General features: G+C 48.1%; 1 protein-coding gene across 1 annotated transcript; it reads right to left on the bottom strand.

The window, feature by feature from the left end:
- Nucleotides 1-2,798: 2,798 nt before the first annotated feature.
- On the bottom strand, nucleotides 2,799-24,805 carry LOC103008170 (N6-adenosine-methyltransferase TMT1A-like). The gene is made up of 5 exons (XM_057557543.1): nucleotides 24,633-24,805; nucleotides 20,622-21,217; nucleotides 12,972-13,028; nucleotides 3,993-4,073; nucleotides 2,799-2,806 (listed from the first exon to the last, which is right to left on the bottom strand). The coding sequence occupies exons 1-5, from the start codon at nucleotides 24,803-24,805 to the stop codon at nucleotides 2,799-2,801; spliced, it is 915 nt and encodes a 304-aa protein (XP_057413526.1).
- Nucleotides 24,806-26,464: the final 1,659 nt, after the last annotated feature.

Below are 26,464 nucleotides of genomic sequence, written 5' to 3'. Positions count from 1 at the left end.
CTCCAACAAAGGTGGTACACTGACTCATACCATGGCACGAGGGCTTGAGGCTAGACTTCAAGAAGGACTTCCTACTCAGGAGATGGATTAGTGGGAGAATTAAGGACACATATTAATAAGTGGGGCAGTCCTCACTGAGGGCTCACTCTGCATCCTGATAGTCTCAAGCTCTTTGATACATCTTGAGGGTCCAGTGGGGCTGGCCACTGGGGGACCAGGTGGGCTCCCAAGGGCTCACTCATCCCCTACTTTAGTGTTCAGCGGTGATTAAGACAGGGTTCTTGAGGGCAAGAGATGGAGGTCAAAGAGGCAGGAAAGAGAAGAGGTGAGCTCACGTTCCAGAGGGTAGAAGTCATCCACGCAGAGGTGGGTGGGCCTGTTTGTTTGGCACCTCTTGAGTCAGAAAGGAAGCAGGTGCATCAGAACTGCAGCAAGAGGGATGAAGGTGAGACAGCGAGACCTTCTGCCTTTCAGGGCTGTGTCACTGGCACATGAAGGGCGTGTTCTCTGGGGAGAGAGAGCACTTCGAAGGGCTCAGTCTGGAGGTGAGGGGGATGGATGATCTGATTTGGGGGTCTTTGTGCTGGAGTTTCTGTGTGTGTGCATGCGTGTGCACACATACGTGTGTCCACAGTCTCTAGTGGTACATTTTCTGCCCCAGCTGAGCCCTCCAGTGTATCTGTGTTTTTGTACCACAGGGACCCAAGGGAGAACAACCCCTCTGCTGATGGCCTGGAATGTATTCTATATTTGGGTGCAATGCTGTCTTGATTGGGGACCATTCTTGTTCCCCAAATGTCCTCCAGTTGGGCAGACCATTTATTCTAGTCCTGACACCCTCACCTTACCCTCAGGATGTTTTCTCTTCCCCTTCTTCAGGGACCCCCATTCCCTTCCCCTTTCCTGAGGAGGAGCTGGGGCCTGGGCTTTTAGCTTGTGCTGGACATGTCCTGGACCTTCCCTCCTGAGCCCACAATTCCACCTTGACCCATTCACCCCTGTGTTCCAGCTTCCATAGGACTGGACCCACTGCAGTGAGTCCACAGGTACAGCACGGATGTGTGGAAAAGGAGGATGCATGGGCCATCCTCGGTGTGTAACTGGGACCAACCCTCAGTGTGTCCTGTCAAGTGCCATGTTGACTACCGGCCCCTGTCTGCTCTTGGTTTCCAAGCCTGTGCCCCATGTCAATGTGTCTGGGATCAGATCCTATGTTTTAAGGCCCAGTGGCAACACACACAGTCAGAATCCTAAGATGTCAGGGCCAGGTGGGACCCTAGAGACCATCAAGGCTCATCTATCCTGCATTTACAGACAAGGCATCCCCCAGAGAGGGAAAGGACTTGCTCAAGGTCACACAGTAATTTGGAGGACACTGCGGGCCTTCCCATGACACGGCCCTTTCCACCATGTACATTGCCTCCCTAATTTTGACCAGCCTTTCTCTCTCTGTCTCTTTTTTCTCTTGTCTGTAGTTTTCTTAGACTTTCCCCTCTCAAGTTCGCCCATCCAGACCCTGCCATTCCTGAAGGCCTAGCCTGGCCCTTCTTCACTCTGGAACCAACCTAATTACTCTCCTCTACCTTCTTCTGCACTACTGGCAACATGTCCTGCTAATTCCCATCCCCTAATTGTCTGTAACACAAATGAATGCTTTATTACTTGATGCTCTAATGACCTGGGTTCCAACCAGGCTCAATTGCTTCCCGACTGTGTAACCTTGGGCTAGTTACTTACCATTCTTTTTTTTTCAAAGATTTATTGATTGATTGCTATGTTGGGTCTTCGTTTCTGTGCTAGGGCTTTCTCTAGTTGCGGCAAGCGGGGGCCACTCCTCAACGCGGTGCGCGGGCCTCTCACCATCGCGGCCTCTCTCGCCGCGGAGCACAGGCTCCAGACGCGCAGGCTCAGTAGTTGTGGCTCACGGGCCCAGCTGCTCCGCGGCATGTGGGATCCTCCCAGACCAGGGCCCGAACCCCTGTCCCCTGCATCAGCAGACAGACTCTCAACCACTGCGCCACCAGGGAAACCCCTTAACATTCTTAATCCTCCGTTTTCTCATCTGTAGAATGGGGGCAGATGTTTGAGCCTGAGTGAACAGCGAAGCTCAGAGGGCTTGACTTGGACAATGGCAAGATTGCGATCCGAAGTGTAGTGGGTGTGGGCGGGGTGGCAGCAGAAGGCAGGAAGGGGCCAGATCGTGGGGCACCTCAGCTGGGGGAGGCTATGCTCTTGGCAGTGGGGAGCCCTTGAGGCCTCTTTGGAAGGGAAGTAACAAATCCCCACCTGGAGTCTGGAGTGGCTGTGAAATGGAGTGGAAGGGGCATGGGCTATGGAATTGGCAGATCTGGATTTACGTTTCAGCTCTTCCACTGGTTAGCTGTACGATGCCACACAGATTGCTAGATCTCTCTGGGCTTCCTCCTTCAGTCCGTAAAATAAGAATGATATCTTCTCCATAGATGTAATGGGAGGATTAAATAAGAAAACATCTATAAATTGCTCAGCTTGGAGTCTTGCACTTAGTAAGTGCTTAATGAGGAGTAGCCATCATGACTGTTGTGGCCGTCATCATCCACCAGCTCGTGTCCACCTGCATCCTGGTCTGGCTTTGTCCCTGGGTCTGTCTGGCCCCCGGGTCACAGGATCATTCCTCACTTTCCAGCTTGGAAGATTCCCAAGGGCAGGGCTCACATGCATGGTCTCCCTGCTCTAGGTGCTCCAGGAATTGAAGGAGCTGGGAAAGCTGCTGAGGAGGGAGATGTACTTGGGGGCCTCTGGATGGCTCTGCAGAGGCCTCAGAGACCTGCAGGCAGGTGGAGGGGGGGTGGTGGTGTCTCAGGCCCTCCTGGCCACCCATTGCCCTTGTAGAGTCTGAGGGGATTAAGGTGAGCAGGGGGTTGTGTGTCAGCAAGATGTGCATCTACCCTCCTCGCTGGGATGTCGAGCCAACTCTCCCAGGGATGGTCCTTGGGGCCCCAGGCACTGCAGTGGGTCTTGCTGCTTGTGAACCCCATGGAGAGAGGCAGGTGTAGCGCCCAGAGAGGGAGCATGGGATGGAGGGCTGATGGGAAGCTGACTGTCAGCTATGCCACCCGGTACTGAGCATCTCCTTGGCCCGCATTTGTGGAGAGGAGAGCCCGAGACACCATCATTGAAATAGAGTCTAATCATTATTAGCCAATTATAAAACACCTGCTAGAAGCTGAGCGGTGTACCAGGCACTGAGGTTAATCATTTGGCAAAGATTGACTGGGTCCTGCCTGCGCAGAGGGAGATTCAGATGGGCCTCTGGGGGGAAGCCCAGGGGGCTACGGGAGCTCTGAGGGCGACACTCGAGCCACCATGAATGGTGGTGTGGGGCTGCTTGGGGTGAGACAGAAGCTGAGCCCGGTAGGCTGAGGCAGGACCTGAAAGCAGGGGCATGGTTGGAGAGCAGACGGGGGCCTGGGTGTTGGGGAGAGTGGGCAGAGATGAGGCCAGAAAAGTTCGCAAGGGTCTTGTATGCCAGGCTGAGGAGTGAACACTGTCTCAAGGTGAGGGGGGAGCCACTGAAGGGTTTTTAAGCAGGGGAGAGACGTAGTCAGATGCAGGGGCTGCAGCGCTATGGGAATGGGGGAGGATGGAGGGGTCTGACTTCAGCTTTCTGGAGGAGGGAGTGATGGGGGATGGCGTGCTCCTGGGGAGGAGGAGGGAGTGGGATGGTTGTAGAGTGGGGCGTGTGTCTGGAGCGGGGAGTTGAGGTGTGCCCACACGGGTGGGAGGGGTGGGGTACAGGGGTAGGGGTTGAGTCGGGGCTCCGCTGGAGGGGGAAGGCTGAGCCATAGGGCTGAAGCTGGAGGAAGAGCAGGCCAGGGGCCTGACTGTGGCCTTGGCTCCGCCTCCTCCTCCGTTCCGATCTCAGATGCTGGGCTTCTCCACAGGCCCTCAGACAAGACAGGCCACCTCTCTGAACTTCAATATTTTCATCTGTAAAATAGAGAGCACCGTACCTTTGTCCCTGTCACTTGGGGCATCCAAGCAATAAGCAGTCACTGTTCCTCCGTCTGGGCCTGAGTCCTGGGGCACAGAAGCTGGGAGAGGCAGAATCTGTGGCAAATGGCCCAAGGGGGGCTCTGGGCATGATGCGAAGCTCTTGGAGTGCTCTCGGAGGGACCGGAGAGACAGGGGTTCTGGGAGTGTGTCCAGGGTGAAGAGCTGGTGGACAGGAGGCTGGGTCCAAGGCCCCCGTTGCTCCTCTGTAATCTGAGCTGCTCTCTCAGAACCTTCCAGCTTACCAGGCTCACCACCTATCCTGTGAGAATTGGACGGAGCCCTCCAGGGTTGGGAGGACAGGGAAGATGGGGTGACAGCTTAGGCATAAAGGGGCGAGAACCTGGAACTTGCCCAGCTCGGAAAATCTGCAAATCTTGGCATTTTTATGGCTCGACTTCTTACTCCACAGAGCCCTGAGCAGGAGGCAGTAGGCCTCCCTGCGGCCGGCAGGAGGGATTCCAGCAACAAGGAGAACTTCCAGCTGTGTCTCAGGGTTCCCAGCTTTCTCCACGCTCTAGAGGAGCAGCTGGGTGAGTCGAGTTGAGAGGTGCTCACACCCCAGGGCTCCCTCCTGGGGCACCTGCCACCTGGGTCTTATTGGAAGTCATCCTCACATGGGTGTCAGGCGGGTGGCAGGTTAGGGCTGGCCAAGGCACCGGGGCAGAGTACACCCCCTAGGGGATTGCTGATGGTGGGGCAGGGTGGAGGGTGGTCTAGGAGACAGGAAGCGCCACCTCCTTCCTGGTCCTGGAAGAGGGGCTCTCAGCCTCGTCGCTGTCTCGGGCGCCCTCTTTCCCTTCTCGTCTCTCACGCGTCTCCCTAACTCCTCCCTCTAGTTCTCCCCCCCCCCAACCCCCCTCCACCCCCCCCCCCCCCCCCCGCCCTGGCACCATCCTTTCCATCTCCTTCCATTTCTCTCTTCTTCTGCCCCCAATCCTTCCCTGTCTCCTGTTTCCCTCCAGGACCTCCTGGTCTTCCTTTTCACATCTGCTCCTTATTCCCTGCGGTTCTCTTCCACTCACTTGCCCCCATTCAGATTCCCCTCTTGGAATCCCTGCCCACCTCGGTGGGAGGTCACCCCACACACTGCGGGGAGTTCAGGGCTGTCTTCTCTCCAGAATGTCCCCCTCCTCCTGAAGAGTCCTCCTGGGATGACTGTGCCTGAGGCGGGCACTGTCCCTGCAGCTGAGCTGGGGCTGCGGACCAGACAGCGGCCCCTGGAGGTGAGGCTGGGGATTGCGGCTTCGTACTGGCTTTGGCTCCCTGCTGGCTCACATTCTCACCCAGGCATTCTGAAAGTCACACTTGTTTGTGTAGGGTGTGCCTGAGTGTGTGAAGGTGTGTGGAGACTTGGGCGAGTGTGTCTGGTGTGGGTGTGTGACTGGAGTGTGTCTATGTCTGTGTAGAGTGCGTACACGGGTGTGCGTGTGTGTGAATGGAATGCGGGCTCCCGCAGACTGTTGCCCGTGTGTAAGCCCCTTGTATACTGGTGCGTGCGCACACTCCAGAGCACGTGTGACAGTGGAAAGGCACGTGTTTCTGTGGGTACCTGCAGGAGCTTGAGGGCTCTGACAGTTAGGAGCTCATCTGTGCCTGAGGACACCAGTGAGCATGGGAGTAGCATGAGGACACGTGTGTGGGTGTGTGTGAGTGTGTGTGGCTGTGAGCCCGTGCACAGGGCTGCCTACAGTGTGCACCTGTGTGCCCAAGATGGGCTGGCTGCCTGTGAGGTAGGTTTGTGGGTACACGTTATCACTGCAGTGTGGGGATAGGAGATCCCCAGAAGGGCGACTGTTTGGATCTGCAGCGCTATAGACACATGTGAGCATCAAGGAGGGCGAGGGGGAAGCCGTCTTTGTGCATCTGTGGAGCAACTCCTCCTAGGCCAGGGGTGGGGCTGGGCTGAAAGGGGAAGTAGTGATTTATAAGCTTTTAAAGAAATGCCTCCACCCCCAGTTGGGCCCCAGTCACAGTGAGTCCCACGCATCGCTCAGGCCTGACATCACCCAGGCACCTGAAACCACAGGAATGAGAAGAGACTGCCTCCCCAACCTGCCCACCCGCCGCAGGCTGAGGCCTGGGAGAGCAAGCACATTTCCTGCTCTGAAGCACCTACTGGGTGCAGGGGCCCGCTGCCCAGCTGATGCCCCAGTCGCAACCAGAGATCCCTCCCCGGGCACCGAGGCAGCATGCTGACAGGGAGTGGGATACCTGTGGGACACCTTGGTGGACCTGGGGTCCAGGAACCCCTTTCCCAGCCAAGCCAGGCTCCTCCAGGAGAGCTGGGTGGGCCTCCTACAGGCTGCCCTCAGGGACTGAGTGGCCATGAAGCAGGGGGCAGGAAGCCCTCAATAAATACTGGCTGGAGGAATGAATGAACAAACGGTGCTTCCCAGGGGTGGTGCTGGCTGGCTCCAGGGAGTCTCCCAAGGGTAAGTGGGTGGCTGGCTAAGCGCATGATCTTTTCTGAATCTCACTTTCCTCCTTTGTAGGAATGACCCCACAGAGTCATCATACCAGTGAAAAGCGGCAGTGTGCCTGATGCCTGGCCCTTGTAGCTACTCAGGAAGCGATAGGTGTCTCCTCCCTGAGAGCTGACAGCTGCTCTGAGCCCCTTCCACAGCTACCCCTGGACCAGCTATGAGTCAGGTATTGTGGGGCAGCAGTAATCCTCAGGTTCCCATTCTGGAAGCATGAGTCAAGCCCACGTCCTGGAGGAGGGAGGTCACACTGGGGTCAGTTGGTGGACCCAGGCAGGAGCAGGCGCGTGTCTAGCTGCTACCTTATCACAAGGCGATGCCCGCTGCCAGTAACTGGATCTCAGGAGCTGGGAAGGCAGGCCCCTGGGGCTGAATTGAGTACCCCCAGGTCTGTGGGCTGAAGGTGTTGTTGATATGGGCTTTGTGATTATGTAGGTGCTTTTCAGATAGAACAGGCTTAAAAGGACCCAGCCAAGCCCTAGAAGGCTTTGCTTTCATAGCTGCTGCTGCTGGGGGTGTGGCCTCTGGCCCTGGGGCTGGGCCCGGTCTGGGGGTGGCCTCATCTCTATCAGAGCTCCTGAATCCAGCTTGTGACGTCCAGAGCCCTGTCTTGGTTCCCCGAGAGCCTCTCTTCTTCATCTAGATATCAGTGATCTCCAATGAAGACCCAGATGAACTTTCTCTAGGCTTTGGTGAACATCTGAGATGTGGAAATTCCTACTTTGAACTCTCTCTCCTATACCCGTGACTCTGGGCAGGGGGTCTGCCCTTCCCTGTCTCTGCAAAATGTGACCATTCAGCACAACGGACAGTGCCCATGTGTTGGGTGAGCTTAGGTGGAGATGAGCATCTCTTGCAACATTCAGTATTTTAGCTACACTATGCAGATCCCCTGTGCCTGGCTTCTTATCGCTAGGAGCCACTGCTTCTTTGAAGCTGGGAACTGACTAGTTTCTAAGGGCATCTAACTATGACTTACCCATCTCTCAGTAACTAAACACACTCCAGACATTCACATACAACACATGATTTGGGATGAGATGCCTCAGAGAGCCTTTGCAGGTGGAAAAATGGAGGGAAGTTGTGTGATGATGGGATTTATCTCTGCCACCTAGACATGCAATAAAAAGTCCATTAAATCACACACACACACACACACAGAAACAAAGCATTCACTGAGCACTGGCTGTGGCCCAGCCTTTATTAGGGACTGGGAAAGAGTGGATAAAACAGTGCTACTTGAGGCTGACTTTGCACAGCTCTCGCCTATAGCAGCTCACAGTCACACAGAGGAGATATGCATGGACAAACATTTATTTCTTTTCCATTCTTGAAATTTGCAGAACTATCTCAGGGAAAACACTAAACCTATTAAAATACGCAAAAAATGAAGCAGCAACTTTGCTGGATGGCAAAAAAACCAAACCTCACAATCCCTCAGTGACTGGCGGCTGGGACATCTGCTTCAAAGGCAGCCCTCTCCTGGTTCCCCCGTCTACTGCACCAGCAGGGTCCTGCCCACTGCTGCTGGGGACACAACACTGGGGAATGGCATAGAGGTCCAAGGACAACAAAGTTTGGTGACTTTTTATGGATTAAATATATATTTATTGGGACTTCCCTGGTGGCGCAGTGGTTAAGAATCCACCTGCCAATGCAGGGGACACAGGTTCAAGCCCTGGTCTGGGATGATCCCACATGCCGCGGAGCAACGAAGCCCGTGCGCCACAACTACTGAGCCTGCGCTCTAGAGCCTGCAAGCCACAACTACTGAGCCCGCGTGCTAACACTACTGAAGTCTACGCACCTAGAGCCCGTGCTCCGCAACAAGAGAAGCCACCGCAATGAGAAGCCCGCTCACCGCAATGAAGAGTAACCCCCGCTCGCCACAACTAGAGAAAGCCCACGCGCAGCAACGAAGACCCAACGCGGCCAAAAAAAAAAAAAAAAAAAAAAAATATATATATATATATATATATATATATATATATATATTTATTGTATCAACAATGTGACAATACCAGAAATCCAAGACTGTCCTCTCTTCCCTCTCCTTCTCCCTCCCCCCTTCTTTCCCCCAGACTCCTCCTTCTCTGAGCCTTTGGGGTCTGATGGGAGGGGCTTGGTCTAGTGGGGTGTGGAAAGAATCCTGGTTTGCTTCTCCTCCTACCCCAAGTCCCAGACGCCATATGTTTCTGAGCTCTTCCTAAGTGTTCCATGCTGAGTTTCCTTGCATAAGCCATGGCCAAAGCTGCCATCCCAGCCCTCCAAGCCTCCGGTCTGATCCCTTGAGCTGTTTGCCCAGCCCATGCCTGGCAGTCTGTCCGCAACTGTCAAAACAAACAGGTTTGGCTGACCGAACTGGCTGCAGCCTTTGTTTTTATCTTTGAGATAAAGAGTCAGAGCTTTTGGCCACAGCTGAAATAAACTTCTTGAACTTTATTTTCTTCGGACTCATTTCTAACTTACGGAAAAGTGGCAAGAATAGTACGAAGAACTTTTTTTTCTGAACCAGGTGAGAGCAAATTGCTGACCTGATGCTCCTTTACCACCCAAATACTTTAATGTGTATTTCCTACAAAGGCATTCTCTCTCTCTCACTCAACCACATTAGAGCCATCAAAACCAGGAGATTAGTATTGATACACTACTGCCACCTAATTCGCAGACCCCAGTCTGAGGGGGTCTCAGATTTTACCAGTTGTCTCAGTAATATCCTCTGTAGCGAAAGCATCCAGTTCCGAATCTTGTTACTGCATTTGGTCTCATGTCTTCTTAGTCTCCTTTAATCTGGAACAGTTCCTCAGTCTTGATTTTCATGAACTTGACACTTTTGAGGATGATAATAAGCCAGTTATTTTGTAGAATAATCCACAATTTGGGTTTGTCTGATGTTTCCTCATGAGTTTGCATTTTGGCCAGGAGTACCACAGAAGGGATGCTGTGTTCCTCCTCCTGTATCCTATCAGGCAGCGCACAATTTCAATTTGTCCCATTACCGGTGATGTTAACTTTCATAATAGTCTGCCGGTTTTCTCCATTGTAAAGTGCTTTTTTCCTTTTTGTAATTAAAATGCACTTTGTGGGGCTTCCCTGGTGGCGCAGTGGTTAAGAATCCGCCTGCCAATGCAGGGGACACAGGTTCGAGCCCTGGTCCGGGAAGATCCCACATGCCGCAGAGCAACAAAGCCCGTGCGCCACAACTACTGAGCCTGCGCTCTAGAGCCCACGAGCCACAACTACTGAGCCCATGTGCCACAACTACTGAAATCCACACACTTAGAGCCCGTGCTCCGCAACAAGAGAAGCCACCGCAATAAGCCCGCGCACTGCAACGAAGAATAGCCTCCTGGCTCGCCACAACTAGAGAAAGCTAGTGCGCAGCAACGAAGACCCAATGCAGCCAAAAATAAATAATAAATAAAATAAATAAAATAAAATTAAAAAAACCACTTTGTGGAAAGACACTTTGGGACCATGTAAATATCCTGATTCTCACCAAACTTCCTCCATGAGCATCGCTGATGCTTCTTGGTTTAATTATTGCTATGATGGTTGACAAATCCAGGATTACTTCTACATTTATTAGTTGGCATCTTTTGTAGGGGGAAAAAAAACACTTTCTTTACTCCATATTTATTTATTTATATTAGTATAGACTCAGGGATCCCTATTTTATTTATTATTTATCTTGAGGCTCAGATTATCTCAGCTTTGGCCAGTGGGAACCCCTTCAAGCTGGCTTCTGTGTCCTTTTGATATAGTCCCTCCATTCTTTAAGCACTTCCCAACTTTCTGGAACAAGATAGTCCTGACTCATCTTGTGATTTATCTGTCCCAGCCCTAGAATTTGTCATTTCTCCGAGGCAAATTAGTTTCTTTTAGTGGAGGATGGTATCTAGAAACCAAGATCTGGGCAGTAGGTATGCTCACAGCTTTTGAAATGTTGTCAGTGATTTTCTGACTCTTAAGCCAGGAACAGAATGTTACCTTCAAGCTTTAACCTTCTGGACTAGTGACTGCAAAACCTGTTCAGGGGCTTCCCTGGTGGCACAGTGGTTGGGAGTCTGCCTGCCAATGCAGGGGACACGGGTTCGAGCCCTGGTCTGGGAAGATCCCACATGCCACGGAGCAACTAAGCCCGTGCGCCACAGCTACTGAGCCTGCGCTCCGCAACAAGAGAGGCCACGACAGTGAGAGGCCTGCGCACCGCGATGAAGAGTGGCCCCCGCTTGCCACAGCTAAAGAGAGCCCTCGCACAGAAACGAAGACCCAACACAGCCAAAAATAAATAAATAAGTAAAAAAACAAACAAACAAACAAAAACCTGTTCAGGTGGTGGACAACATGGGCATAATGAGACTTTTAATGGAAATATATGATGTATTTAGTGAGTAAACAATAGTTTACTGAATCTAAGACATCAGTGAAGGGAGATAGGGAATATATATATATATATACACACATATATGTATATGTATATACACATACACAACTTAAATCTATGTATTTTAATTTATCTGTCTAATTTGAAGGCCATGAGTCTACACTTATACCTTCAATATCAATCCCAACATCACATGGTTCATTCTAGGTTTCTCCCATCCATCATCTCCTCTTGTAGCCACTGCCCCCAGCACGGATGCCCTCTTCTGTGTAGAGACAAGCACCCATCACTCCCTAGTCCTACAGCTCTCTGTCATGGGTGCCTGCTTTCCTTGGCTCCATCTTATAGCATTGGGACTGAATTATACAGGCAGGCAGACGACATTTTAGACTTTTTACTGACCAATGAATCGTTACTTTTCCTGATCTTTGGGAGGTTTTTCTCAAAACTTGTCCTTCAAAATGATTCTTGTTTTGCCATTTTAAATGTTCCAAACAGCATGATTAATATTTGGAAAACAGAAAAATAGGAAAGTCATCCATAATTTTACCACTCAGATACAACCACTATTTAGTATTTTAGTGTATTTCCTTTCAGTTTCTCCCCTCTGTGTGCCTGTTTTCTTTTAAATATAATTACAGCTGTAATGTTGCTACACCTTTCCATCTGCATGTTTACCTAAGGCAATAATAAAAACACTCACTGCTTATGAAATACCTAGTATGTACCAGGCTCTGTGTAGGTTGTTTTCTCTTTCTCATTTAATCCTTAATGTATCTTGCAAAGTAGGTGTTTTCTTGATATCAGAGATAAACTGTGGCTCAGGGAGACTGTTAAAAGTTACACTTCTAGTAACTGGTTGAGCTAGGACTGGAAACCAGGTAGCTCTAAAGGGTTGACCTAATTTGAATGCCACACTGAAATGACATTGGCATATTATCATTTAAAAAAGAGAGCCTATACTTTAATAGGCAATTACTTGATTTAACTAGCATATATTTGAATACAAGTTTGTTTTTATTCAAGGAGCATTTAAGGCGTACCTGCTGTTTACCAGGAGTGATGGCAGGAATGGAAAATGCAAAGATACTTTTATTGCACAACTCAGTGAGAAAGCCAACAACAAGGCATCTCCATTAATTCAACCCATGACTAAGGCAATTGTTTTTGGGGCTGTGCTGGTGATGCTCTCCCTGAAAGACTGAGGGGTGATATGGGGCAAATGCCCAAACGATGGGCTGGTTTAGTCAGCTCAGGAAAATGTGATGGCGGGTAGATGGGATTCCCAGTTGACGGGTGTAATAGTTGTTATTGTGCCTTAGCTCCAATGTGGAGTTGCGACTTGGCTTTTCCAGCTGGCTCTGTTAGGATCTGCCAGTAGGGGGTGCCAGAGGGAGACTGCAGGGTGTTTGCTTTCTGTGGGCTTCCAGTCCGCACGCAATGCCCCAGCAATGTGTCTTCACCCTGGCAGCAGCCCTGCCTTCCTGTAGCAGCAGCTGAATCCAGTTGGCAGTTTTCCTAACACTTGAAGAATCAATCAGTTTCATCCTGCCCCCTACTAGAGGTATCAGCGCCAGCCAAGCAGTGCCTCTGCCCCAGAGTTCTGCGTTTCAGGGGCCCCTCCTCTAAGGTTCTGAGTTTTAACACTTCTAACCTCTTCCCTTTGTTCCCTCAGCCCTAGTTACAGTATCTACTTCTGTCAGTGCCAGTTCCCTGATATCTTAGGGTTCTCTTTCAGTTACACAGTTAACAGTTCTGTACTTAGTTAACAATTCTTTACATTGAATTCTTTCTGTTTAAATAACTAGTGTGACCATTTTCTCCCCATTGGAACCTGACTGACAAAGGGCAGGTCTTAAGTTCCTGAGATGCAGAGGCCCTTGCAGTGCCTACTGCTTTCTTTTTAGTTCTGTGTACACAGAGGTATGAGGAAGGGATAGCTCTCTGGCCAATGGGCCTGTGGGAGCTGTAATGTTGGCTGAAAGAAAGTAGCCCCTTCCAGAACATTCTGGCTCTTTCTTGACAGGTTTCAAATAAGAAGTGTCTAGCTAGGCTGAGGAATTGCTGACTGGAGAAATTCCAGCTAGAATGTTTGGCTGCTGTATGTTCCAAGAAGTTAAGGGCATCTCCTGGAGATGGGAATCTATTTTAAATAGTGTGTCTTCATAAATTCACACAAATATTTTGTCTGTTTGATGCATTAAATGGCCAAAGAACAACTTTCATTGGAACTCTATTAAACCAACATCAGTGAGCACCCACTGAAGGTCAGATGCTGGGTTAGACAGTGGGGAAATTTGACAGAGCGTCACCTGTCCTTACTCCGGCAGGTCCCATTGTCTACTTGGGGGAATCACCTGTGGAAAGAAATAAATATGGCAGATTGAACACACGTATTTACACTCTGAAACTCACAAAAACTGCAGTGAAGTTTGTTTGGATACAAATACAGTTGGTTGTTTTGAAAATGAGAATTCATTTCAACATGATTGATATATTATGGAACGATTTGAGCCTAATGTGAATTTCACATTTGCTTTTGCACAATTTTGTGTGTAAGGCACGTGGGTGAATGTGGATAACTGAGCCACATAGAGATACACAAAACGCACACAACTCAAACAACTACCACCTGCCTCAGTTCACAACCCACACCCATCCACATTAGCTGTTACAACTTTCCATCAAATTTCAGGTAACCCTCCTCCTGCTAATAACATACAACTCACAATAACTTCACAATAACTCACAAGCTGTAGCCCTTCCGGTGCCCATGTCCAAAAGCAAATGTCAAGTCTTTTTCCAGGCAAAATGCTTTATTTATTGTAATTGTTATGTATTTCTTAGCCATTTAATATGTGTAAAACTGTGCTACTGTTTTTATTAGGCTCCTATCTTTTTTTAACGGGTCACTGAAGACATTTTTGAGTATTGTGCCCCTAACCCTTTTTCCCCTCCATAAGCTCTGTGGTTTTGTTGCATGATTTTGCACAGTATGGTGATAAAAAAAAACTTTTGTTTAAATTGAGGTATAGTTGATGTACACATAGTACCGTGATTTTTAGGAATGTATATATCATGTTATAGCAGAACTGTTGTGTGTAAGACAAAGAAAACAGCAAGGGTTAAGGCAGAACACTTCTGGAAGCTAGAAAGTAGAACAAGTTGTAACTAACTGTGAGCTACTAGACAAATAACTATATTGATCTCTGCCCCCCAACCTCTCATTCCTGGCACAGAGCTCCTAAATCCCTCATAATTCCCCAAGTGTAAGAGCTCTAGGAGCATCTTTTGTTCTTTTCAGGAGGCTCTGGGTGAGCTCTGGATGGCAAGCCACGATTAGAAGCTTGGAATTTTTATCTCCACTCCCCCGCATCTTCCAGAGAGGGGAGAGGGGTTGGAAATGGAGTTAATAATTGATCACACCTTTGTGAGGAAGCCTCCATAAAATCCCAAGAGAAAGGGGTTTGGAGAGCTTCTAAATTGCTAAAAACATCCATGGATGGGGCTGGGGGAGTGATGCAACCCAACTCCATGGGGACAGAAGCTCCTGCTCTGGGGACCCTCCCACACCTTGCCCCATGTATTTCTTCATCTGGCTGTCCACTGCATCCTTTATCATATCCTTTAATAAACTGGTTAACATAAATGTTTCCCTGAGTTCTGTGAGTCACTCTAGCAAATTAATGGAACCTGAGGAAGGGGTCGTGGGAACCTCAGATTTATAGCAAATCAATCAGAAGCACACCTGACAACCTGGACTTGTGATTGGTGGCTGAAGGGAGGGGGCAATTTTGTGGGACTGAGCCCTTAATCTTGGGACCTGCCCCTATCTCTAGGTGGATAAGTGCCAGAATGGAGTAAACTGTAGGACATCTGGATGGTGTTGCAGAATTGCTTGGTGTGGGGAAAACTTCCCATACATTTGGCCACCAGAAGTGTCAGAAGTGAAGTGTTCTGTGTGAGTAGTAATGGGAGGAGAACTCTAGGTTTTTAAATACACTATCTTAGACCCAAGAAAGTTGACTCTTAAGCCAGCTGGGAGAAAGAAGGGATCTACAGAGAGAGAGCTTCAGAAATCTGCATGGATTCTCCCTGGGTCCATGGTTGAGTAACCAGTCTTGTATGCGTAGAGTGATACTTCATGAGGTTAGGCAAAGAATGACTGGGGAGTTGTAAGCTGAACAATTTTCGGAGCTCATTCAAGTTAGAACCAATCAGAGAGAAGAGTCCTTCATAAACACCCGGGGCACTCAGCAGAGACCCCAGAAGGATCATGCACTAGTGGAAAGCCCAAGGTAGTCCAGAGTAAAGACTACTCTAAACTTACCCTAACAGAGCTTAACGCTGTGGGACTTAAGTTACCTAATTCCAAGACTTAATATAAAGCTACAGTAATTAAGACAGTATGATATTGGCAAAAGGATAGACACATAGACCAATGGAATGGAATAGAATCTAAAAATAGACCCACACATATATGGTCAATTGATATCTGACAAAGACAAATAGGCAATTCCATGAAGAAAGAATAGTCTTTTCAACAAAGGGTCCTGGAAGAACTGGGTATCCATTAAAAAAAAAAAAAAAAAAGAACTTGATGCATTACACAAGAATGAACTATAAATGGATCATAGACATTAACATAAAAGGTAAAACTATATAACTTCGAAAAGAAAACATAAGAGAAAATCTTTACAATCTTGGGGTAGAGAGAGAGTTCTTTGCTAAGACACAAAAAGCATGAAGCATAAAAGAAAACATTTGATAAACTGGACTTCATCAACATAAAACCTTTTGCTTTTCAAAAGACATCATTAAGAAAATGAAAAGTCAAGTCAGCCTGGTAGAAAATATTCATAATTTATATATTTGACAATGGACTTGAATGTAGAATACAGAAAGAACACTTACAACTTGGTAAGAAGACAAATAGCCCAGTTTAAAAATGGGTAAAATATCTGATCATACACATCACAGAATAAGATGCATGAATGGCTGGTAACCACATGAAAATATGCTTAATGTTATAAATTATTAGGGAAATCAAATTAAAACCACAATGAGATCCACCAAACCCCCATTAGAATTATTGATAATAATAAGTATTTGTGAGTATGTGGAGCAACTAGAATGTTCATGTGTTGCTGGTAGAAAAGTAAAATTGCATAACCACTTTGGAAAATCACATTGCAGTTTCTTATAAAGTTAAACATATATTTACTTATGACCCAGCAACTCCACTTCTAGGTATTTATTTACTCAAGAGAAATGAAAATGTATGTCCATAAAAAATGCATGTACAAGAGCTTTCATATCAGGTATTCAATGTAGTCCCAAATTGGAAAGAACTCAAATGTCCATAAAAGGTATGGATTGTGCTATATTCATGTGATGGAATGCTACTCAGCGACAAAAAGAAACGAAGGCTTACCCATGCAACAGCATGAATCTCAAAAAACTTATGTTGAGCAAAAAAGCTAGACACTAAAGAGTACTTACTGTATAATTCTATTTATATGAAATTCTAGCAGAGACATCTATTCTATAGTGACAGAAAAGAGATGAGTGTTTGCTTGGGGCCTAGGGTTGTGGGCATTGATTATAAAGAGGCACAAGGAAATCCTTTGCGGGTAATGGGTATGTTCTATATCTTTATTTTGGTGGTGGCTACGCGAGTGTATACCTTTATCAAAACAGATCCAGGGCTTCCCTGGTGGCGCAGTGGTTGAGAATCTGCCTGCTAATGCAGGGGACACGGGTTCGAGCCCTGGCCTGGGAGGATCCCACATGCCGCGGAGCAGCTGGGCCCGTGAGCCACAATTGCTGAGCCTGCGCGTCTGGAGCCTGTGCCCCGCGACGGGAGGGGCCGCGATAGAGAAAGGCCCACGCACCGCGATGAAGAGCGGTCCCCGCACCGCGATGAAGAGTGGCCCCCGCTTGCCGCAACTGGAGAAAGCCCTCGCACGAACCGAAGACCCAACACAGCCAAAAATAAATAAATAAATAAATAAATAAATAAATAAGAAAATCCTTAAAAAAAAAAAAAAAACAGATCCAACTGTACACTTAAAATGGATGCATTTTATTGTATGCAAATTGTACTCCAATAAAATTGATTTAAAAAATCTAGAAGATTGGTTGAAATCTATTTATGAGTCATTGGACCTTGGAATCCCCTCCCCTCCTCAGAACAGCCAGATACTGTTCCTCCCCACCTCCACAGAGGACTTCAGTTTTATTCTCTGGAGTTGGTTAAACAGAGGGTCTTTATAACAAGGCACAGTGGGGCATAGACACCTTACTGAAAAGATGGTGAATGAAGTAAAGTTTACAAGCAAGTGCTGAGACCCCCAGCCCTCTTCTCTCATTTGGTTTCCAGAATGCTAGAAGTCAGACTTACAGATTCCAGGAGGGGGTTTGGAAGATTTTTCTGACCAGCTGCAAAGGAAAGACCCAAAACACTGTTACTGGAATCTCTCCATGTGAATAGCTCAGCTAGCTCACTCTACAGAGAGCCTAGCATTGACATGCTTCATGCATGCTCATGGAGCTGTTAGTGCTGCCTCTGGAAATGTGAGTAATCAGTCATGGACCGATAGTCATCTGAGAAGAGCCTCCAACATAAAAACTGAGGCTCAGAAAACAAACAGGAAAAGAAATCTGGAGGAAGCAGAGACTAAGTAGGGAGATGAAAATATTAAAAATAAAAATCTCCCTTTTATTAATATTTTCAAAGAAAAAGAGAAGATAGTTTATTCTTGAAACAAGAACAGGATACAATAAAAAAAATGCATAGTTAGAAATAAAAATCAATCCTTGGAAATATAAAAACTATGATAGCAGAAATGAAAACTTGAGTAAATTATTTTGAAAAGAATATGAAGGAGTCTAGAAAGTAGAGAAAAAGGGTAAAAATATGGGAAATAGGACATCAAAGATAAGAAAATTAGGGAACCAGTTCAAAGAGGTCCAGCATTTAAGTAAGAAGAGTCCCAGAAAGAGAGAACAAGGAAAATATAAGGGGGGGGGGCCGAAAAAAAGAAAGAATCCCAGAAAAACTTCCAGAACTGAAGGACATAAGTTTGCAGGTTGTAATGGACCACTAAATCTCCAACAGATAACAAATCATTTTACTGGGAACAGAGAAGACTCTACAAACTTACAGAGAGGAGAAAAAAGTTTCATATACAGAATCTAGAATCAGAATGACTTCAAACTTGTCAGCAGTAATATTAACAGCTAGAAGACAATGAAAACCTTAAAATTTTTTTTTTTTTTTTTAAAGTTTTACTTGATTTTATTTATTTATTTATTTTATTTTTGGCTGTGTTGGGTCTTCGGTTCGTGCGAGGGCTTTCTCCAGTTGCGGCAAGCGGGGGCCACTCTTCATCGCGGTGCGGGGACCGCTCTTCATCGCGGTGCGCGGGCCTTTCTCTATCGCGGCCCCTCCCGTCGCGGGGCACAGGCTCCAGACGCGCAGGCTCAGCAATTGTGGCTCACGGGCCCAGCTGCTCCGTGGCATGTGGGATCTTCCCAGACCAGGGCTCGAACCCGTGTCCCCTGCATTAGCAGGCAGATTCTCAACCACTGCGCCACCAGGGAAGCCCCTTAAAATTTTTGAGGGAAAACATTTTCCAACTCAGAATTCTACAGCTGTACAAACTATGAATTAGTTTTGAGTATAAAGAATATTCAGACATGCATTTTATCAACACATTTACCTCACCTTTCTCAGAAAGCTACTGGAGGATATGCTCTATCAAAACTAAGGGGTAAACTAAGAAAGAGGAAGAGATAGAATGCAGGAAACAGGGATTCAAGTGCAAGAGAGAAAATAAGGGGTCCATCCGTCCTTCGATCTATCTATATCTGGGGCATACTGGGAAAATGGTGGCTGAAGTGGGGAAGGGAGACTTTCTTTTTCCCATTGTCCTGCTGGGATACTCAACCAATAGGATAAAAAGCTAACCAGCTAATGAGTGGTTGGGGGAAGTTTGGTTTCTTGCTGGATCCCAGAGGAGATACATCAGAAGCTTTGAGTTCTTTGAGTTCTTAGAACCCTAGACCCTGGTGAAATTTCAGAACTTAAAAAAAAAAAAAAAAAGTGAAAATCCTAAAAACCCCCAGACATAAAACAATCAACAACAAAAACAGGTTATCTGAAAAGGAAAGAGAATTATACTGGCACTGAAGTTATCATCTGCAACTTGGAAAGCCCCAGGGCCATGGATAAGACTCACAGCTTCCAGTGGGAAGGAATCTTGGCCAAAATATTGTTAAAGTATTAGGGTAGAAGGGAGACATTTTCAGATCTGCAAGATCCATGAACCATTTCTCAGGAACCTATTCAAGACGGTAGTTAAGACAAATGAAAATTAAATTTGAATGAAAAGAGAGACATCTCAAGATAAGAGAAGACCAAAAGCATATCAAGCAGTGGAGAGCAATAAACCTAGTAAAATCTATAGCAAGTAAATGGATGATGATAAATTGACTTTTAGCTATGTTATAAATTAGAAAAGATCTTTGAAATAGAAGACAAGGGGGAAAATCCTTAGCAGAAAGTTGAAATTAAAATGACAGATTATTTCAACCAAGCCCAGGATATGGGATGGAGAGACTGACGGTGTTGAGAGGAAAGAGGGGATGAGGATGAGGAAATAAAAAACAAAATAGGTGGAGGGTGTCACATGACTCTACACTTCTGGTATGTTGATGGGGAAGTACTGGTTCAAATATACCTTGAAATCTGAAAGTAATTATTAGTAAACTTGAGATAGATAGAAAAACTGCCAAACACCAGGGAGGAGAAACATGAATTTAAAAAAGAAAAAAAACAGAAGGACACCCACTAACATAGTGACCTACAGGGACAGGTAAGGGGAGTGCGATTTAAAGAAGTGAAGGGAGAACATTCATTTTTCTCTCTATGTTCCTCTTGAATTTTTGAATTCTTTTAAGCAAGTAGGACACATTGATTAATTGCCTTTTTAATTAAAGACAATGACGTAAGGAACTCTGAAAAGTTAACAGTGGCCAAAGATGCAAGGTGATACCATCTGCAATGTCGTTGGAGAACTGCTCTGCCCTGACTCTCCCTTTCTTTCCCAGCATAGTTGTTCATTTTCTACAAATGATTAATGACTGTTGCTTGAGGAGAGGGCTAGAGAATGGTATGTAGATAACTCCTGAGGCCCCAAGGTGAAAAATGAGGAACATATGCTATAAATGAAGATGGCTATCTGTGTACTTAACACATTCTCATTTGTTGCAGAAGGGAGACGCTCTGGCAGCCCTCTGGGAGGTTCAGTGCTCTCATCGTTAGAAAACTGGAGTCTGTGATGGGACTTAGGTGACCCCAGGTTGGAAGCCACTAGAGGGATGGCTTGGTGAGATCTCTGGCCTAGGTCTTCTTAACCTAGAAGTTAGGGCACCTGGATTTTTGTTGTGTCTCTGCCATTTTTATGAGCCATCTGTCTTTGTGCGAGTCCTTTAACCTCTCTGAGGCTCATTTCTCACCCCGGAAAGACAGCGCTGCTACAGAGTCAGCATTCTTTAAATGTTTGTTGAATAAATCAGTGATCAAAGGAATGAATGAAGTGACTTGTCTAAGGCCCGTGGGAGCCGTGCCTGAAGCCCACAGGCGACTATGCAGCCCGATGTTCTAGTGGCTTAACACGCAGTGAAGGTGGTCTCTCCCTCCTCACGTCCCGCACTCACCGGCCTCCGCACTCTGCACACGTCCTGGAGGATCCGCTCCTGGTTCTTCACGGAGCACAGGACCAGTGTGCAGACCACTACATCCATGGAGTCGTCGGCCACCTGGTGCAGGTCCTCCCCGGCAGCCACCAGGAAGCGCTCAAACTGCAGGTGTCGGTTCTCAGCAATGCTCTTGATCAGGAACTTCTCAAAGTTGGGGTTGGGATCAATACAGGCCACCCGGCATCCAGGCGGGTAGAACTTGAAGTTGGGCCCTGTGCTGCAGCCCAGCTCCAGCAGGGAGAGCTTCCCGGAGGGGCCCGCGAACTCCTGTAGATTGCTGAAGAGCTCCTGCTTCTTGCTCGCCATCTGTTCGTTGTACATCACAGTGAACCTTGCCAAGAAGTAGGGGAGTGATTTTTTGCATATCCGGTTCCACAAGCCCAGAAAGTCCAGCAGGTACATGGGAAATGCCAGGATGCAGACGGAAAGAAAGAGAGGGTGGGTGAGGACTGCCAGGGGCAGCGTGCAGGAAAGAGAGCCATGGGGACGGGGGATGGAGGAATGGGAGCAGGGTGGGGGGTGGCGCCACCACCTCGGGTAATGGAACACCCTGTAAACCCCCCAGTGGCACCGAGTCGTCAAATGACGGGCACATCAAGGGGAGTGGTGTCTCAAGTCCCAACCTCCTTGGGCTCCTACCAGAAAAGAGACGGTAGGAATTGCCATGGGCAGGTGCTCCAAGGCCAGCAACAACTCCCGCTTACTGAGTCCTTAAGTACATTTTCTATGTGATCTTCTTCAATACTTAAAAGGATTCATGAGACAGACACTCTTAATCCCCCATTTTACAGAAGGAGAAACTGAGTCTCACAGAAGGTAGCTGCAAGGTCGTGTAGCTGGGAAGCGCAGCGGAGTCAGAGTCGTCACCTTTCACCTGGAGCTGCCTGGTTTCCTTGGAGACTGCTGATCTCCTTTAGGGAGAGTCACTGTCACGCAGACTGAGATCAGAGAAAGTGCGTGCATAGGATGATTGGGTAGAGCATTTGGTGAGAACAGCCCCACAGAATGTTCTGGAAGCAGAAATAGCCATTCTCTTAGAGTCTGTAGAAACGTCTCTGAACTAGCCTTCTCTGCCCACACCTTGGAATATCTAGATCTTTGTCCACCCTTAGCTGATTCCTGCCATAGACGTAGGCGTTTGTCCTCTACACCAGAGCTGGATACCCCGCAGCCCACTCTTAAATCCATCTTCCACCCCCACCCCCCTCGCTCCCTTAATTAGCTCCGCCCCCCCCTCATACTTAACATCTCTCTTTGTGGCCCTTCTCCTTCTCCTCTGCCAATCTGCCTGCTCAAGTCTCTTATCCTACAATAATCCTTTCCTTGAGTTTTCTTTCCTTTCAAGTTAATTTCCCGTCTCGCTTCCTCTTCCTGCCAGGCTCCATTAGAAATTGTGTTCGGCACTCACAGTTTCCTCGTCCTCACCTCATTCAAACCTCAGCCCGCTGACATTTGGCTTCTACTCCTACAGCACCAATGAACGTGCATGCAGACAAATGGAAGGCAGTCAGAGGGAGGGGAGGGACAGGGGAGAAAGAAAGGGTGACTGTATTAGGGAGTGGTGGCCACGGAATGGAAGCCCGTATCTGAGGAGGTGTGGGATGCTGGCATCCAGGGCGCAGGTGGAGAGACAGTCTGTCCTCAGAGCCCGGAGGCAGAGAGAAAAGATGGGTGCGGAGGTAAGTTCAGGTGGGGGAAAGAAGGTAAGAGAGTTTTTAACCAGAGGGCTTTAATTTTCTCAGCGAAGAAGAAGGTTATGATCTATTGCTGAGAACGAGGGTGTAGGGTACAGGGTGGGTGATAGGAAGAGAGTAAAGAAAGTTTGCAGCAGCAACCAGGGGAACTGGGAGAAATTGCTGACCAAAGGCAGAGAGAAGCCCTTAGCAGCAAAGAGGATGCAGCTGAGCCTGGGGACTGTGAGTCGGTGGTGACGCTGGATCTGGAGGATATCGTTTTCTTCACGAGGCATTGCAGTTTAGAGCAGAGAAGGTCAGCGTTTAGGCTAAACAGGGCTGGGGGTTTATCCAGGTGGAGGAGACTGAAGGGTAGGGGCCAGAGAAGGAGGGGTACAAGGAGTCCAAGCTGGAAAGAAAGTGTGAAGGAGGGTAGTGGGGGGTTAGAAAATGGAATGATTGGGTTCAGGACTGGAGATACTGGTGTGGCTGAAGAACCCATCTGCTGCAAGTGAGAGAGTTATGAATGGTACCGTGGTGTGAGATCAGAGTTTGAAACTTCAGAGACGAACCAGTTTAGGGTCTAGAGAGGGGACAAGGGCAGAGACAAGAGAAAAAGGATGAACGTGAAAGTCACTGGAACTGAGGAGCTAGGGAATGATCAGGCTAAGACGCTGAGTGGGTCACGTGCCTGGAGATGAGGGTGCCAGGGTGAAGAGGAGCACTCAGGCCCAGGTGCCAGAGTCCCTGGTGAGTGTGAGGGAGTGGCCAGGGGATCAGAAAGTGACAGTGGGGCCCGCAGGGACCAGCCACAGGGGAGGGGGTGGGCGTGGTATAGCATGAGCCTCCTGGGATTTTTAAAAAATTACAGTGATTTGTACAATCAATATATAAAGGTAAAATTTCAATCAGTGTATAAAGGCTTTTCTTCTTTTCAATAGACAGCATTCCTCTGAATGTATGTAGCCCAATGCATTGAATCACATCCCACTGATGGGCATTTATGTTGTTTCCTGTTTTTCGCTAGTATAAAATAATGGAGGTAGAGACCACATGTATGTGTGCACTTTTGGTGAGAACATCTGTAGGATAAGTTCCTGGCAGTGAATGTACTTGATCAAGGACAAGTGTATTCATTTTATTTGTTTTGTTTATTGAGGTAAAGGCAAATGTCTTTAATTTTGATAGCTATTGCCAACTTGCCCTCTAAAGAAGATGCGCCAATAGATGACCCCGCGCACAAAGGACAGAACTTTCTGTTACCCACACACTTTCCAACACTGTTAGCAAACTAGTCTTTGATAATCTGACAGGTGCAAATGGCTTTTTATTGCTATTCTTGTGGCATTTCTTTAATTTGAATGAAGTGAGCATTTTTTAAAAATTATTTATTTATTTATTTATTCGCCTATTTATTTATTTGGCTGCATTGGGTCTTTGTTCCTGCACACAGGCTTTCTCTAGTTGAGGCGAGTGGGGGCTACTCCTCGTCACAGTGTGCGGGCTTCTCATTGTGGTGGCTTCTCTTGTTGCGGAGCGTGGGCTCTAGGCGCGCGGGCTTCAGTAGTTGTGGCACGCATGCTCAGTAGTTGTGGCTCACGGGCTCTAGAGTGCAGGCTCAGTTGTGGCGCACGGGCTTAGTTGCTCTGCGGCATGTGGGATCTTCCCAGACCAGGGCTCAAACCTGTGCCCCCTGCATTGGCAGGCGGATTCTTAACCACTGCGCCACCAGGGAAGTCCCAAAGTGAGCATTTTTTTTTGTCATATTTACTATCTGATTTTGTTTCTTTCTTTTCTTTTTTAGTAAGTTACCTAGTAGTTCAAACTGCCAAGGTTCAGATCCTGGCTTTTCTACATATTAGCTGTGTGACCACGGGCCATTTACTTAAATTCGTTGTGTTTCAATTTCTTCTTAAAATGAGATAATAACGTACACTATGCGAAGTGCTTAGAACAGGGCCAGGCACACGCTAAGTAAGTACTCTATAAGCATTGGCTGATAATATCCATGTCTGTTGCCCACTTTTCTGCTGCGTTGTCTTTTCCTTATGGATTTGTCTCTTCTGGAAAGCCTGTTGGCTGTCATATATGTGTTTTGTCATTTGACTTTATTTTTTAGATATTACATTCCATGCGAAAATATTACATGGCTTTTGTTATGATTGCAATCACTGGAATTCCAAGACAATGAAAACACATTATGCCTTAAAGATTTTTTTCTTTAGGAATTTGAGGAGGTGTTTTGAGGGGCTGGACAATGAGTAATGGAGCCAGAAAGAATGTCTCCCCCACCTCTCCAGAGAGGACCAGCCAGTTCCAGCTTTGAGGGCTGCAGGACGGCGGTGTCTGGACAGGTTTAGTGACACCAAGCAGCGCTGCGGAACTTGGGCTGCTTGTTTGTTCACAGCTGGGTCCAGGGGTGCAGGGGAGGCCAGGTGGGCAGTGGGGGGACAAGTGATGTGCATGGCGGGTGTATCTGTGTGTGTGTGTGTGTGTCTGTGTGACAGAACGCTACAGAGATGGAAGCGAGCCTCTGGATTACGGAAGAACAACTGCGAAAAGGTTTTGGAAATTAATTCATCTCAAGATTATGCCCGGAATCTCCTAACAGGGTCTCTGTGAGGCCAGCAGAGGCATGGGCTGGTGGGAGACTGGGTTTAGATGAACCAATGGACGGGGCAGTCTTGTGGGGCAGAAATTTGATCCTCGGCCTCTCAGTGTTGACACTCCTCGTGAAGCCCTCCAGAGGGTGTTTCTGTGGGCAGCCTGGCACCCAGCGGGCTCATGGCGTTGGCCTAGGAATGGAGAGACAGGAAGAGACTGGTGAGGGCTGGAGCTACCAGGAACGCTTGGGGGAGGGGATGGGGAGGCGATGGGCGGATCCTGGGTGGGTCTGGAATGGGGAAATGTGGCTGGAGGCGAGGCTGCATCCTGGGCCTGAAAAGCCCGCAGACCTTTTCTCCTTTGTAGTGTCCTCCCAGCTCGCTCTCCCCATGAACCTGAGGATTTCGTCTCTGGTGAAGAACCTGTGGCCCAGGGTGGGGCAGCGACTTATTCAGGGTCACCAGCATTGCCCTGCCAGCGTTCCCAGGCCAGGCTCTAGGGAAGCAATGGGGGTGGCGGGGAAGGGAGGGATTCCTGGCATGGGCAGGGCGTAGCCTCCAGAGGGCAGATCCAGGTGGTGGGGGGGCAGCTGTGGAACTTGGGTGGGTTTAGGGGGTGGAGGGCGAGGGGGCTGGGGTAGGAGGTAGTGGGGAAAAGAGGATGAGTGCTGAAGGGTAAGGACTTTGGAGTGTATGAGTGTGTGTGTGTGTGATGTGGTATATATGTGCGTATGTGCATGTGTTCATGTGAGTGATGTGGGGGGTGTGTGTGTGATATGGTGTGTATGTGTATGAATGTGCGGGAGTGTTTATGTATGCATATATGTATGTGAGTGTGTATGTGTGTGATGTGGTGTGTGTGTGTGTCTCTCTTTCTCTCTCCCTCTCTCTCTCTCACACACACACACACACACACACCCTGCAGCAGACACACTGAAGGTCTCCTTGGGCATCCCTCAGCCTCTGGCCTGAGCTGTCCCAACACCAATATGGAGGAGAGGGAGGGAAAGGGGCCTGGGTCTCCACTGTGATCACTGAGAAGGGGCTCCTGTGCGTTAGTCCTCCTTGTCTAACCGAAATGGAAACCAGGAAGGGCATTCCATCCCCAGCCTCCTCCACCCAGGATGCCCCCAAGGGCTTGGTCTGAAGTGACAACCTGGCCAGCTCACTGGGCGGGACTAGAGGTGGACTAAAGGCGACAACGTCCTGTTGGCTGTCTTTTCCAAAGGCTTCTCAGGCTGCCCCTCTAGCAGAGCTAACAGCACATTTATCCCCATCTTGGGCTGGGTTCGAAACTGCTGGGAATTTTTTGGTGGTGGCTTCAGGTGGGGGAGATGATGAGAGCTGGGGATGTTTAAACAGGAAAGTGGCAGGGGTGGGGAATGGGGAGGAGTGTCTGAGGGCAAATACAAGCACGTTGCACAGACATACGTACAAAGGCGTGCAAGCGTGTATTCACAGACACACCTATCCCCCGCCCACCCCGAACATAGACGCCCACTTGTATAAGTACATTCGCAG

Source organism: Balaenoptera acutorostrata, chromosome 11, assembly GCF_949987535.1.
Source record: "Balaenoptera acutorostrata chromosome 11, mBalAcu1.1, whole genome shotgun sequence".
In the NCBI taxonomy this organism is placed as follows: domain Eukaryota; kingdom Metazoa; phylum Chordata; class Mammalia; order Artiodactyla; family Balaenopteridae; genus Balaenoptera; species Balaenoptera acutorostrata.
Note: the sequence above shows the minus strand (reverse complement) of the source record. Positions and strands in the feature narration are given on the sequence as shown.

Excerpts from the sequence above, each read along its gene's own strand:
- LOC103008170 (XM_057557543.1), bottom strand. The coding sequence starts at position 24,805 with ATGCACATCACTTGTCCCCCCACTGCCCACCTGGCCTCCCCTGCACCC. Across the intron at positions 21,218-24,632 it reads GGCTGGTCCTCTCTGGAGAG|GGTGTTCCATTACCCGAGGT; the intron begins GTGGGGGAGACA and ends GGGGGTTTACAG. Across the intron at positions 4,074-12,971 it reads TTCTAGCTGGAATTTCTCCA|CTTCTGTGCCCCAGGACTCA; the intron begins GTCAGCAATTCC and ends TGCCTCTCCCAG.